General features: G+C 44.3%; 1 protein-coding gene across 1 annotated transcript in view; it reads right to left on the minus strand.

The window, feature by feature from the left end:
• The window catches only part of LOC121845859 (multiple epidermal growth factor-like domains protein 11), a gene marked incomplete at its 5' end in the record, with an annotated part of 115,586 nt that overhangs the window by 7,577 nt on the left and 94,043 nt on the right, over nt 1–13,966 (minus strand). Inside the window, 1 exon segment of the mRNA XM_042318029.1 lies at nt 9,894–10,129. Coding sequence (XP_042173963.1) covers nt 9,894–10,129 — 236 coding nt within the window.

A 13,966-nucleotide genomic window follows, 5' to 3' on the forward strand; every position in this document is an offset into this window, starting at 1 on the left:
TGGATGGGTTCCGCTGGTGCACAGCAATCTTTAAGTCATACAACAGATTCTCAATTGGATTGAGGTCTGGGCTTTGACTAGGCCATTCCAAGACATTTAAATGTTTCCCCTTAAACCACTCGAGTGTTGCTTTAGCAATATGCTTAGGGTCATTGTCCTGCTGGAAGGTGAACCTCCGTCCCAGACTTAAATCTCTGGAAGACTGAAACAGGTTTCCGTCAAGAATTTCCCTGTATTTAGCACCATCAGTCAGTCCAGTTTCCCAGTCCCTGCCAATGAAAAACATCCACACAGCATGATGCTGCCACCACCATGCTTCACTGTGGGGATAGTGTTCTTGGGGTGATGAGAGGTGTTGGGTTTGCGCCAAACATAGCGTTTTCCTTGATGGCCAAAAAGCTCAATTCTAGTCTCATCTGACCAGATTACCTTCTTCCATATGTTTGGGGAGTCTCCTACATGATTTTGGCGAACACCAAACGTGTTTGCTTATTTTTTTCTTTAAGCAATGGCTTTTTTCTGGCCACCCTTCCGTAAAGCCCAGCTCTGTGGGGTGTATGGCTTAAAGTGGTCCTATGGACAGATACTTCAATCTCCTCTGTGGAGCTTTGCAGCTCCTCCAGGGTTATCTTTGGTCTCTTTGTTGCCTCTTTGATTAATGCCCTCCTTGCCTGGTCCGTGAGTTTTGGTGGGCGGCCCTCTCTTGGCAGGTATGTTGTGGTGCCATATTCTTTCCATTTTTTTATAATGTATTAAATGGTGCTCCATTGGATGTTCAAAGTTTCTGATATTTTTTATAACCCAACCCTAATCTGTACCTCTCCACAACTTTGTCCCTGACCTGTTTGGAGAGCTCCTTGGTCTTCATGGTGCCCCTTGCTTAGTGGTGTTGCAAGAGTGTGCAAAACTGTCATCAAGGCAAAGGGTGGCTACTTTGAAGAATCTCAAATATAAAATATATTTCGATTTTTTAAACAATTAGTTGGTTATTGAATGAGTAGGTGTGTCCAAACTTTTGACTGGTACTGTAGTTATCTACCCACCTCATTCCTGTCTGTTATCATGTGCACACAGTACACCATCATGCTTTCAGGATAGGTGTCTTTTCAGATTCCACCGTCATAGTGGACACTACATCACCACACTACATCACCACACTCCCTCTCTTCATTAGTTGTGGACACTACATCACCACACTCCCTCTCTTCTTTAGTTGTAGACACTACATCACCACACTACATCACTACACTCCCTCTCTTCTTTAGTAGTGGACACTACATCACCACACTCCCCTCTCTTTAGTAGTGGACACTACATCACTACACTCCCTCTCTTCTTTAGTTGTGGACACTACATCACCACACTCCCTCTCTTCTTTAGTTGTGGACACTACATCACCACACTCCCTCTCTTCATTAGTTGTGGACACTACATCACCACACTCCCTCTCTTCATTAGTTGTGGACACTACATCACCACACTCCCTCTCTTCTTTAGTAGTGGACACTACATCACCACACTCCCTCTCTTCTTTAGTAGTGGACACTACATCACCACACTCCCTCTCTTTAGTAGTGGACACTACATCACCACACTCCCTCTCTTCTTTAGTAGTGGACACTACATCACCACACTCCCTCTCTTCTTTAGTTGTGGACACTACATCACCACACTCCCTCTCTTCTTTAGTAGTGGACACTACATCACCACACTCCCTCTCTTCATTAGTTGTGGACACTACATCACCACACTCCCTCTCTTCTTTAGTAGTGGACACTACATCACCACACTCCCTCTCTTCTTTAGTTGTGGACACTACATCACCACACTCCCTCTCTTCTTTAGTTGTGGACACTACATCACCACACTCCCTCTCTTCATTAGTTGTGGACACTACATCACCACACTCCCTCTCTTCATTAGTTGTGGACACTACATCACCACACTCCCTCTCTTCATTAGTTGTGGACACTACATCACCACACTACATCACCACACTCCCTCTCTTCTTTAGTAGTGGACACTACATCACCACACTCCTCTCTTCTTTAGTTGTGGACACTACATCACCACACTCCCTCTCTTCTTTAGTTGTGGACACTACATCACCACACTTCCTCTCTTCATTAGTTGTGGACACTACATCACCACTACATCACCACACTCCTCTCTTCTTTAGTAGTGGACACTACATCACCACACTCCCTCTCTTCTTTAGTTGTGGACACTACATCACCACACTCCCTCTCTTCTTTAGTAGAGGACACTACATCACCACACTCCCTCTCTTCTTTAGTTGTGGACACTACATCACCACACTCCCTCTCTTCTTTAGTTGTGGACACTACATCACCACACTACATCACCACACTCCCTCTCTTGCTCTTGGTCCAGCTCATCTTTATAAGTCACCTTGATTTAACACCTGTGTGTTTTATCTGTTTCTTTATGAAAATATTTAGTGAACTCCATGACAGTAGCTAAAGCAAGGGGCTATAGCAGCACACAAGTAGACATCAAATGCTTTCTGGGCCGGGCACACCCTGAGCTCATGAAGTGAGCGCTGCTGGAGAGGTACTGGAGCGAAACTGGAGCGGGCGAGAAGGTCCGGAAACTCGCTCCACACTCCAGTCAAATTGGGCTCCACTACTCGCTCCGCACTCCAGTCAAATTGGGCTCCACTACTCGCTCCGCGCTCCAGTCAAATTGGGCACCCTCCACTCCTCGCTCCGCTCACATACTCTGACACAAACACACACACAGCACAGATGTAGTCACACATGCAGTCACACACTACAGTGCAGGAAAGTCTTTGGGTAACACAGACCAACCACTCTGTTATATGAGATGGTCTTCTTCATAAGGACATAGTGGAGTCTCATACTCTACCTCTGTAGTACTGTTCATGGTAGGAGGTAGGAGTACACACCTACAGAGATGTTAAAGGGACAGATTAAGAGTCTGTCTACACGGTACACACCTACAGAGATGTTAAAGGGACAGATTAAGAGTCTGTCTACACAGTAAACACCTACAGAGATGTTAAAGGGACAGATTAAGAGTCTGTCTACACGGTACACACCTACAGAGATGTTAAAGGGACAGATTAAGAGTCTGTCTACACGGTACACACCTACAGAGATGTTAAAGGGACAGATTAAGAGTCTGTCTACACAGTAAACACCTACAGAGATGTTAAAGGGACAGATTAAGAGTCTGTCTACACGGTACACACCTACAGAGATGTTAAAGGGACAGATTAAGAGTCTGTCTACACGGTACACACCTACAGAGATGTTAAAGGGACAGATTAAGAGTCTGTCTACACGGTACACACCTACAGAGATGTTAAAGGGACAGATTAAGAGTCTGTCTACACAGTAAACACCTACAGAGATGTTAAAGGGACAGATTAAGAGTCTGTCTACACGGTACACACCTACAGAGATGTTAAAGGGACAGATTAAGAGTCTGTCTACACGGTACACACCTACAGAGATGTTAAAGGGACAGATTAAGAGTCTGTCTACACAGTAAACACCTACAGAGATGTTAAAGGGACAGATTAAGAGTCTGTCTACACGGTACACACCTACAGAGATGTTAAAGGGACAGATTAAGAGTCTGTCTACACGGTACACACCTACAGAGATGTTAAAGGGACAGATTAAGAGTCTGTCTACACGGTACACACCTACAGAGATGTTAAAGGGACAGATTAAGAGTCTGTCTACACGGTACACACCTACAGAGATGTTAAAGGGACAGATTAAGAGTCTGTCTACACGGTACACACCTACAGAGATGTTAAAGGGACAGATTAAGAGTCTGTCTACACGGTACACACCTACAGAGATGTTAAAGGGACAGATTAAGAGTCTGTCTACACAGTAAACACCTACAGAGATGTTAAAGGGACAGATTAAGAGTCTGTCTACACGGTACACACCTACAGAGATGTTAAAGGGACAGATTAAGAGTCTGTCTACACGGTACACACCTACAGAGATGTTAAAGGGACAGATTAATTATGTTTAACTATATGGCCATCTATACAGCAGGTGTTCCTAATGTTTTGAACAGTCAGTGTATCTATACAGCAGGTGTTCCTAATGTTTTGAACAGTCAGTGTATCTATACAGCAGGTGTTCCTAATGTTTTGAACAGTCAGTGTATCTATACAGCAGGTGTTCCTAATGTTTTGAACAGTCAGTGTATCTATACAGCAGGTGTTCCTAATGTTTTGAACAGTCAGTGTATATATATACAGCAGGTGTTCCTAATGTTTTGAACAGTCAGTGTATCTATACAGCAGGTGTTCCTAATGTTTTGAACAGTCAGTGTATATGGCCATCTATACAGCAGGTGTGCCTCCGATTTTTTTTTAGTTGATGTCACTCTCTTTTCAATGGGTTTTCATTGGGAATCCAGATTTCTAAGGGACCTTCTTGCAGTTCCTATCGCTTCCACTGGATGTCACCAGTTTTTAGAAATTGGTTGAGGTTTTTCCTTTGTGTAGTGAAGAAGTACGCCCATCTTGAACGTGGGTAACTTTAAGTGTACTGTTAGATAGAGGCGCGTGACCAGAAAGCTACAGTTTGTTTTCCTCCTGTATTGAACACAGATCATCCCGTCTTCAATTTTATCGATTATTTACGTTAAAAAAATACCTAAAGTTGTATTACAAAAGAAGTTTGAAATGTTTTGGCAAAGTTTACATGTAACTTTTGAGATATTTGTAGTCACGTTGCGCAAGTTGGAACCGGTGTTTTTCTGGATCAAACGAGCCAAATAAATTGACATTTTGGATATATATCGATGGAATTAATCGAACAAAAGGACCATTTGTGATGTTTATGGGACATATTGGAGTGCCAACAAAAGAAGCTAATCAAAGGTAAGGCATGAATTATATTTTTATATATCCTGCGTTTTGTGTCGCGCCTGCAGGGTTGAAATATGCTTTTCTCTCTTTGTTTACTATGGTGCTATCCTCAGATAATGGCATCGTTTTCTTTCGCAACAAAGCCTTTTTGAACTCTGACATGTTGGCTGGATTCACAACAAGTGTAGCTTTAATTTGATATCTTGCATGTGTTGATTTTTATAGTAATTTATTTGAATTTGGCGCTCTGCATTTTCTCTGGCTTTTGGCCAGGTGGGAAGCTACCGTCCCACATATCCCAGAGAGGTTAAACAATCCCAAATCAACTTGTATTTACAATGGGTTTTATAAGGGAGTCATCAGACATACCCAGTTCATCGAGGTTATAGTAGGCTGTCCACTCTGGAGCACTATTCCTGTTTAACCTCTTGTCCTTCACCTGGGAACGAAACACACACAGACTGAGGGCCCCAGCAAGAGCAGCTGCTACACACAGACAGACTGAGGGCCCCAGCAAGAGTAGCTGCTACACACAGACAGACTGAGGACCCCAGCAAGAGTAGCTGCTACACACAGACAGACTGAGGGCCCCAGCAAAAGTAGCTGCTACACACAGACAGACTGAGGACCCCAGCAAGAGTAGCTGCTACACACAGACAGACTGAGGGCCCCAGCAAGAGAAGCTGCTACACACAGACAGACTGAGGGCCCCAGCAAGAGTAGCTGCTACACGTGGAACAGCTATTGAGGACCCCAGGAAGAGTAGCTGCTACACGTGGAACAGCTATTGAGGACCCCAGGAAGAGTAGCTGCTACACGTGGGACAGCTAATGAGGACCACAGGAAGAGTAGCTGCTACACGTGGAACAGCTGATGAGGACCCCAGGAAGAAAATCTGCTACACGTGGAACAGCTAATGAGGACCCCAGGAAGAGTAGCTGCTACACGTGGAACAGCTGATGAGGACCCCAGGAAGAAAATCTGCTACACGTGGAACAGCTATTGAGGACCACAGGAAGAGTAGCTGCTGCACGTGGAACAGCTAATGAGGACCCCAGGAAGAGTAGCTGCTGCACGTGGAACAGCTAATGAGGACCCCAGGAAGAGTAGCTGCTGCACGTGGAACAGCTGATGAGGACCCCAGGAAGAGTAGCTGCTGGAACAGCACGTGGAACAGCTAATGAGGACCCCAGGAAGAGTAGCTGCTACACGTGGAACAGCTAATGAGGACCCCAGGAAGAGTAGCTGCTACACGTGGAACAGCTAATGAGGACCACAGGAAGAGTAGCTGCTACACGTGGAACAGCTAATGAGGACCCCAGGAAGAGTAGCTGCTACACGTGGAACAGCTAATGAGGACCCCAGGAAGAGTAGCTGCTACACGTGGAACAGAATGAGGACCCCAGGAAAAGTAGCTGCTACACGTGGAACAGCTAATGAGGACCCCAGGAAGAGTAGCTGCTACACGTGGAACAGCTAATGAGGACCCCAGGAAGAGAAGCTGCTACGTGGAACAGACAATGAGGACCCCAGGAAGAGTAGCTGCTACACGTGGAACAGCTAATGAGGACCCCAGGAAGAGTAGCTGCTACACGTGGAACAGCTAATGAGGACCCCAGGAAGAGTAGCTGCTACACGTGGAACAGCTAATGAGGACCACAGGAAGAGTAGCTGCTGCACGTGGAACAGCTAATGAGGACCACAGGAAGAGTAGCTGCTACACGTGGAACAGCTAATGAGGACCCCAGGAAGAGTAGCTGCTACACGTGGAACAGCTAATGAGGACCCCAGGAAGAGTAGCTGCTACACGTGGAACAGCTAATGAGGACCCCAGGAAGAGTAGCTGCTACACGTGGAACAGCTAATGAGGACCCCAGGAAGAGTAGCTGCTACACGTGGAACAGCTAATGAGGACCACAGGAAGAGTAGCTGCTACACGTGGAACAGCTAATGAGGACCACAGGAAGAGTAGCTGCTACACGTGGAACAGCTAATGAGGACCCCAGGAAGAGTAGCTGCTGCACGTGGAACAGCTAATGAGGACCCCAGGAAGAGTAGCTGCTACATGTGGAACAGCTAATGAGGACCCCAGGAAGAGTAGCTGCTGCACGTGGAACAGCTAATGAGGACCACAGGAAGAGTAGCTGCTACACGTGGAACAGCTAATGAGGACCACAGGAAGAGTAGCTGCTACACGTGGAACAGCTAATGAGGACCCCAGGAAGAGTAGCTGCTACATGTGGAACAGCTAATGAGGACCACAGGAAGAGTAGCTGCTACATGTGGAACAGCTAATGAGGACCACAGGAAGAGTAGCTGCTACACGTGGAACAGCTAATGAGGACCCCAGGAAGAGTAGCTGCTACATGTGGAACAGCTAATGAGGACCCCAGGAAGAGTAGCTGCTACATGTGGAACAGCTAATGAGGACCCCAGGAAGAGTAGCTGCTACATGTGGAACAGCTAATGAGGACCCCAGGAAGAGTAGCTGCTACATGTGGAACAGCTAATGAGGACCACAGGAAGAGTAGCTGCTACATGTGGAACAGCTAATGAGGACCCCAGGAAGAGTAGCTGCTACATGTGGAACAACACACCAAAGAACTGACAAATGAAAGACACATGTTTCTTGGAGAATGCCAATGCACAGGTAACTGCCAGAATAATGGAAACACTTGAGTAAATGAGGGATACAAATTATACTGAAAGCAGGTGCTTCCACACAGGTGTGGTTCCTGAGTTAATTAAGCAATTAACATAGTAATGGTAGCTTTTATGCTTTCCCATACAATGACAATGCCCCATACACATGTCAGGAGTGGTCACTGAATGGTTGGATGAGCATGAAAAACGAAATAAACCATGTGACCTGGCCGTTTCAGTCACCAGATCTCAACCCAACTGAACACTTCTGGGAGATTATGGAGCGGCACCTGAGACCAGCGTTTTCCAACCACCAACAAAAACACCAAACGATTGAATTTCTGGTGGAAGAACGATGTCACATCCCTCCAATAGAATGATGTCACATCCCTCCAATAGAACGATGTCACATCCCTCCAATAGAATGATATCACATCCCTCCAATAGAACGATGTCACATCCCTCCAATAGAACGATGTCACATCCCTCCAATAGAATGATATCACATCCCTCCAATAGAATGATGTCACATCCCTCCAATAGAACGATGTCACAACCCTCCATTAGAATGATGTCACATCCCTCCAATAGAATGATGTCACATCCCTCCAATAGAATGATATCACATCCCTCCAATAGAATGATGTCACATCCCTCCAATAGAATGATGTCACATCCCTCCAATAGAATGATGTCACATCCCTCCAATAGAACGATGTCACATCCCTCCAATAGAATGATGTCACATCCCTCCAATAGAATGATATCACATCCCTCCAATAGAATGATGTCACATCCCTCCAATAGAACGATGTCACATCCCTCCAATAGAACGATGTCACATCCCTCCAATAGAATGATGTCACATCCCTCCAATAGAACGATGTCACATCCCTCCAATAGAACGATGTCACATCCCTCCAATAGAATGATGTCACATCCCTCCAATAGAGTTCCAGACACCTGTAGAATCTATGATGAGGTGCATTGAAGCTGTTCTGTCTGCTCGTTGTGAAAACTATGAAGACATTTTTATGTTTTTTGTTTTCTTTATCTTGGCAGTTGACAGTATGTACTCTTAACATAAATAAAGTTATTAAGGTTCGTTGCCACCCACCTTGGCCCTTCTGGTCTTCTTGTCAGGCTTGGCGTAGTGGCCAGCGTAGGTACATGCTCCCAGAGTGTGGTAGGAGGGGTTAGTGAAACAATGACTGACGTTGCTGATGGTAGGAGAGGAGTCTAGAGAGGAGAACAAAGCCTGTACACTGATGCCCTGCTCACCACGGAAACATCAGCTTGTAGCATAGGACTCTACACACACACAGCCACACTCACAGTCACATGGGCGAGCACGCAAGCAAACGCAAAAACACACAGCTCCATCGGGACATTTTCAATACAAGGCTGTTAAAAACAGAGGTTTCATCAGAAAGCTGAGTTTGCTGAGAACACAAACAGCAAGAGAGAGGAGGATCTAGCTGGAAAGAGAGTTCAGTCAGATCACCCCTGAATTTAGTTAGATCACCCCCAATTTCAGTCAGATCACCCCCGAGGGCTGTGGAGAGGGACCACACTGTAAAGAGACAGTCCTGTGGAGAGAGTCCACACTGTAAAGAGACAGTCCTGTGGAGAGAGTCCACACTGTAAAGAGACAGTCCTGTGGAGAGAGTCCACACTGTAAAGAGACAGTCCTGTGGAGAGAGTCCACACTGTAAAGAGACAGTCCTGTGACTTAGTTAACATGACTAAGTGGTAGAGTCTGGAGCGTCTCACCAGAGAGGGAGTAACCCTGACTGACTTAGTTAACATGACTAAGTGGTAGAGTCTGGAGCGTCTCACCAGAGAGGGAGTAACCCTGACTGACTTATTTAACATGACTAAGTGGTAGAGTCTGGAGCGTCTCACCAGAGTGGAGTAACCCTGACTGACTTAGTTAACATGACTAAGTGGTAGAGTCTGGACGTCTCACCAGAGAGGGAGTAACCCTGACTGACTTAGTTAACACGACTAAGTGGTAGAGTCTGGAGCGTCTCACCAGAGAGGGAGTAACCCTGACTGACTTAGTTAACATGACTAAGTGGTAGAGTCTGGAGCGTCTCACCAGAGAGGGAGTAACCCTGACTGACTTATTTAACATGACTAAGTGGTAGAGTCTGGAGCGTCTCACCAGAGAGGGAGTAACCCTGACTGACCCAGTTAACATGACTAAGTGGTAGAGTCTGGAGCGTCTCACCAGAAAGGGAGTAACCCTGACTGACTTAGTTAACATGACTAAGTGGTAGAGTCTGGAGCATCTCACCAGAAAGGGAGTAACCCTGACTGACTTAGTTAACATGACTAAGTGGTAGAGTCTGGAGCGTCTCACCAGAGAGGGAGTAACCCTGACTGCTGATCCTCAGGGCAGGGCTGTAGGACACACTGGGCATGTGCTGCCCTCCTTTCTCTCTCTGGTGATGCCGCCACCACACCACCACCCCCAACACGGTCATGATGAAGAGGAGGAGGAAGATGATGCCCATGACAGCGCCCGCTGACTGGTGCTCTGATGCCAAGGCCGGGCTGATCTTAGTGTAGGATTCAGCTCCTCCATCATCAGGGCAGCTGGAATAGAGAGGGGGGCATATTTCAATAAACACACAAACACTAACACAGATCACCATTAATACACACAGAAACACCAGACCTGGATCAAATACTGTAATAAACACCAGACCTGGATCAAATACTGTAGTAAACACCAGACCTGGATCAAATACTGTAGTAAACACCAGACCTGGATCAAATACCTTAGTAAACACCAGACCTGGATCAAATACTGTAATAAACACCAGACCTGGATCAAATACATACTGTAATAATCACCAGACCTGGATCAAATACATACTGTAATAAACACCAGACCAGGATCAAATACTGTAATAAACACCAGACCCGGATCAAATACTGTAATAAACACCAGGCCTGGATCAAATACCTTAGTAAACACCAGACCTGGATCAAATACTGTAATAAACACCAGACCTGGATCAAATACTGTAATAAACACCAGACCTGGATCAAATACTGTAATAAACACCAGACCTGGATCAAATACTGTAATAAACACCAGACCTGGATCAAATACTGTAGTAAACACCAGACCTGGATCAAATACTGTAGTAAACACCAGACCTGGATCAAATACTGTAATAAACACCAGACCTGGATCAAATACTGTAATAAACACCAGACCTGGATCAAATACATACTGTAATAAACACCAGACCAGGATCAAATACTGTAATAAACACCAGACCCGGATCAAATACTGTAATAAACACCAGGCCTGGATCAAATACCTTAGTAAACACCAGACCTGGATCAAATACTGTAATAAACACCAGACCTGGATCAAATACTGTAATAAACACCAGAACTGGATCAAATACTGTAATAAACACAAGACCTGGATCAAATACTGTAATAAACACCAGACCTGGATCAAATACTGTAGTAAACACCAGACCTGGATCAAATACTGTAGTAAACACCAGACCTGGATCAAATACTGTAGTAAACACCAGACCTGGATCAAATACTGTAGTAAACACCAGACCTGGATCAAATACTGTAGTAAACACCAGACCTGGATCAAATACTGTAATAAACACCAGACCTGGATCAAATACTGTAATAAACACCAGACCTGGATCAAATACATACTGTAATAAACACCAGACCTGGATCAAATACTGTAATAAACACCAGACCTGGATCAAATACTGTAATAAACACCAGACCTGGATCAAAAATACTGTAGTAAACACCAGACCTGGATCAAATACTGTAATAAACACCATACCTGGATCAAATACTGTAATAAACACCAGACCTGGATCAAATACTGTAGTAAACACCAGACCTGGATCAAATACTGTAGTAAACACCAGACCTGGATCAAATACTGTAATAACCACCAGACCTGGATCAAATACTGTAATAAACACCAGACCCGGATCAAATACTGTAATAAACACCAGATCTGGATCAAATACTGTAATAAACACCAGATCTGGATCAAAGCTTGTAAACACCAGACCTGGATCAAATACTGTAGTAAACACCAGACCTGGATCAAATACTGTAATAAACACCAGACCTGGATCAAATACTGTAATAAACACCAGATCTGGATCAAATACTGTAATAAACACCAGACCTGGATCAAATACTGTAGTAAACACCAGACCTGGATCAAATACTGTAGTAAACACCAGACCTGGATCAAATACTGTAGTAAACACCAGACGTGGATCAAATACTGTAGTAAACACCAGACCTGGATCAAATACTGTAATAAACACCAGACCTGGATCAAATACTGTAATAAACCCCAGACCTGGATCAAATACTGTAGTAAACAACAGACCTGGATCAAATACTGTCGTAAACACCAGACCTGGATCAAATACTGTAGTAAACACCAGACCTGGATCAAATACTGTAGTAAACACCAGACCTGGATCAAATACTGTAATAAACACCAGACCTGGATCAAATACTGTAATAAACACCAGACCCGGATCAAATACTGTAATAAACACCAGATATGGATCAAATACTGTAATAAACACCAGACCTGGATCAAATACTGTAATAAACACACAGACCTGTATCAAATACTGTAATAAACACCAGACCTGGAACAAATAGTAATAAACACCAGACTATATACAAAAGAAAACTCTGTGAACCCTTTGGAATTACCTGGATTTCTGCATCACACACACACACACACACACACACAAACACACACACACACACACACACACACACACACACACACACACAGACACACAGACAGACACACAGACACACAGACACATAGACAGACAGACACACACACAACACACACACACACACACACACACACACACACACACACACAGACACACAGACAGACACACAGACACTTCATCTAACATAGACAGACAGACAGCACACAGACAGACAGACAGACAGACAGACAGACAGACAGACAGACAGATCAGATCAGACAGACAGACAGACAGACAGACAACAGACAGAAGACAGACAGACAGACAGACAGACAGACAGACAGATAGAACACACACACACCTACTACCCTGGTCACAGCGGATTCTTGTATCCGTATGCTGCAATACAGGTTCCATTCACATAGTCACAGGTGGCGTTGGAAAACACACAGCTGCTGACAGCCCCAAACTATTCGGGATGACTTCTCTGATAGAACTTAGGAGACTCCATTCTCTATAGACAGTTCAAGAAAAGGTCCATTCCCTTTGGAATTACCTGGATTTCTGCATAGAACTGGTCATTCTTTGATCTGATCTTCATCTAAGTCTCCAATAGACAAACACATTCTCCATAGACTTAAACTCCATTCTGTATTGACTTCTCCATTCTCATCATTTAAATTCTCCATTCTGGAAAAAGACTTCCCCAGGCTAATTCTCCATTCTCTATAGACTTCTCCATTCTCTATAGACTTCTCCATTCTCTATAGACTTCTCCATTCTCTATAGACTTCTCCATTCTCTATAGACTTCTCCATTCTCCATAGACTTCTCCATTCTCTATAGACTTCTCCATTCTCTATAGACTTCTCCATTCTCCATAGACTTCTCCATTCTCTATAGACTTCTCCATTCTCTATAGACTTCTCCATTCTCTATAGACTTCTCCATTCTCCATAGACTTCTCCATTCTCCATAGACTTCTCCATTCTCCATAGACTTCTCCATTCTCTATAGACTTCTCCATTCTCTATAGACTTCTCCATTCTCTATAGACTTCTCCATTCTCTATAGACTTCTCCATTCTCTATAGACTTCTCCATTCTCTATAGACTTCTCCATTCTCTATAGACTTCTCCATTCTCCATAGACTTCTCCATTCTCCATAGACTTCTCCATTCTCTATAGACTTCTCCATTCTCTATAGACTTCTCCATTCTCCATAGACTTCTCCATAATTGGAGTCACGAGTCAGCTAACCTGGAGTCCAATCAATGAGACGAGATAGCCCCATAAAAAAACACAAAATTTGAGTTCGCTATTCGTAAGAAGCATTGCCAAATGTGAACCATGCCTCGGACAAAATAGATCTCAGAATTGTTGACTTGCATAAAGCTGGAAAGGGTTACAAAAGTATTTCTAAAAGCCTTGATGTTCATCAGTCCACGGTAAGACAAGTTGTCTATAAATGGAGAAAGTTCAGCACTGTTGCTACTCTCCCTAGGAGTGGCCGTCCTGCAAAGATGACTGCAAGAGCACAGTGCAGAATGCTGAATGAGGTTAAGAAGAATCCTTGAGTGTCAGCTAAAGATTACAGAAATCTCTGGAACATGCTAACATCTCTGTTGACGAGTCTACAATACATAAAACACTAAACAAGAATGGTGTTCATGAGAGGACA

Source organism: Oncorhynchus tshawytscha, unplaced genomic scaffold, assembly GCF_018296145.1.
Source record: "Oncorhynchus tshawytscha isolate Ot180627B unplaced genomic scaffold, Otsh_v2.0 Un_contig_4866_pilon_pilon, whole genome shotgun sequence".
Taxonomy (NCBI): Eukaryota; Metazoa; Chordata; class Actinopteri; order Salmoniformes; family Salmonidae; genus Oncorhynchus; species Oncorhynchus tshawytscha.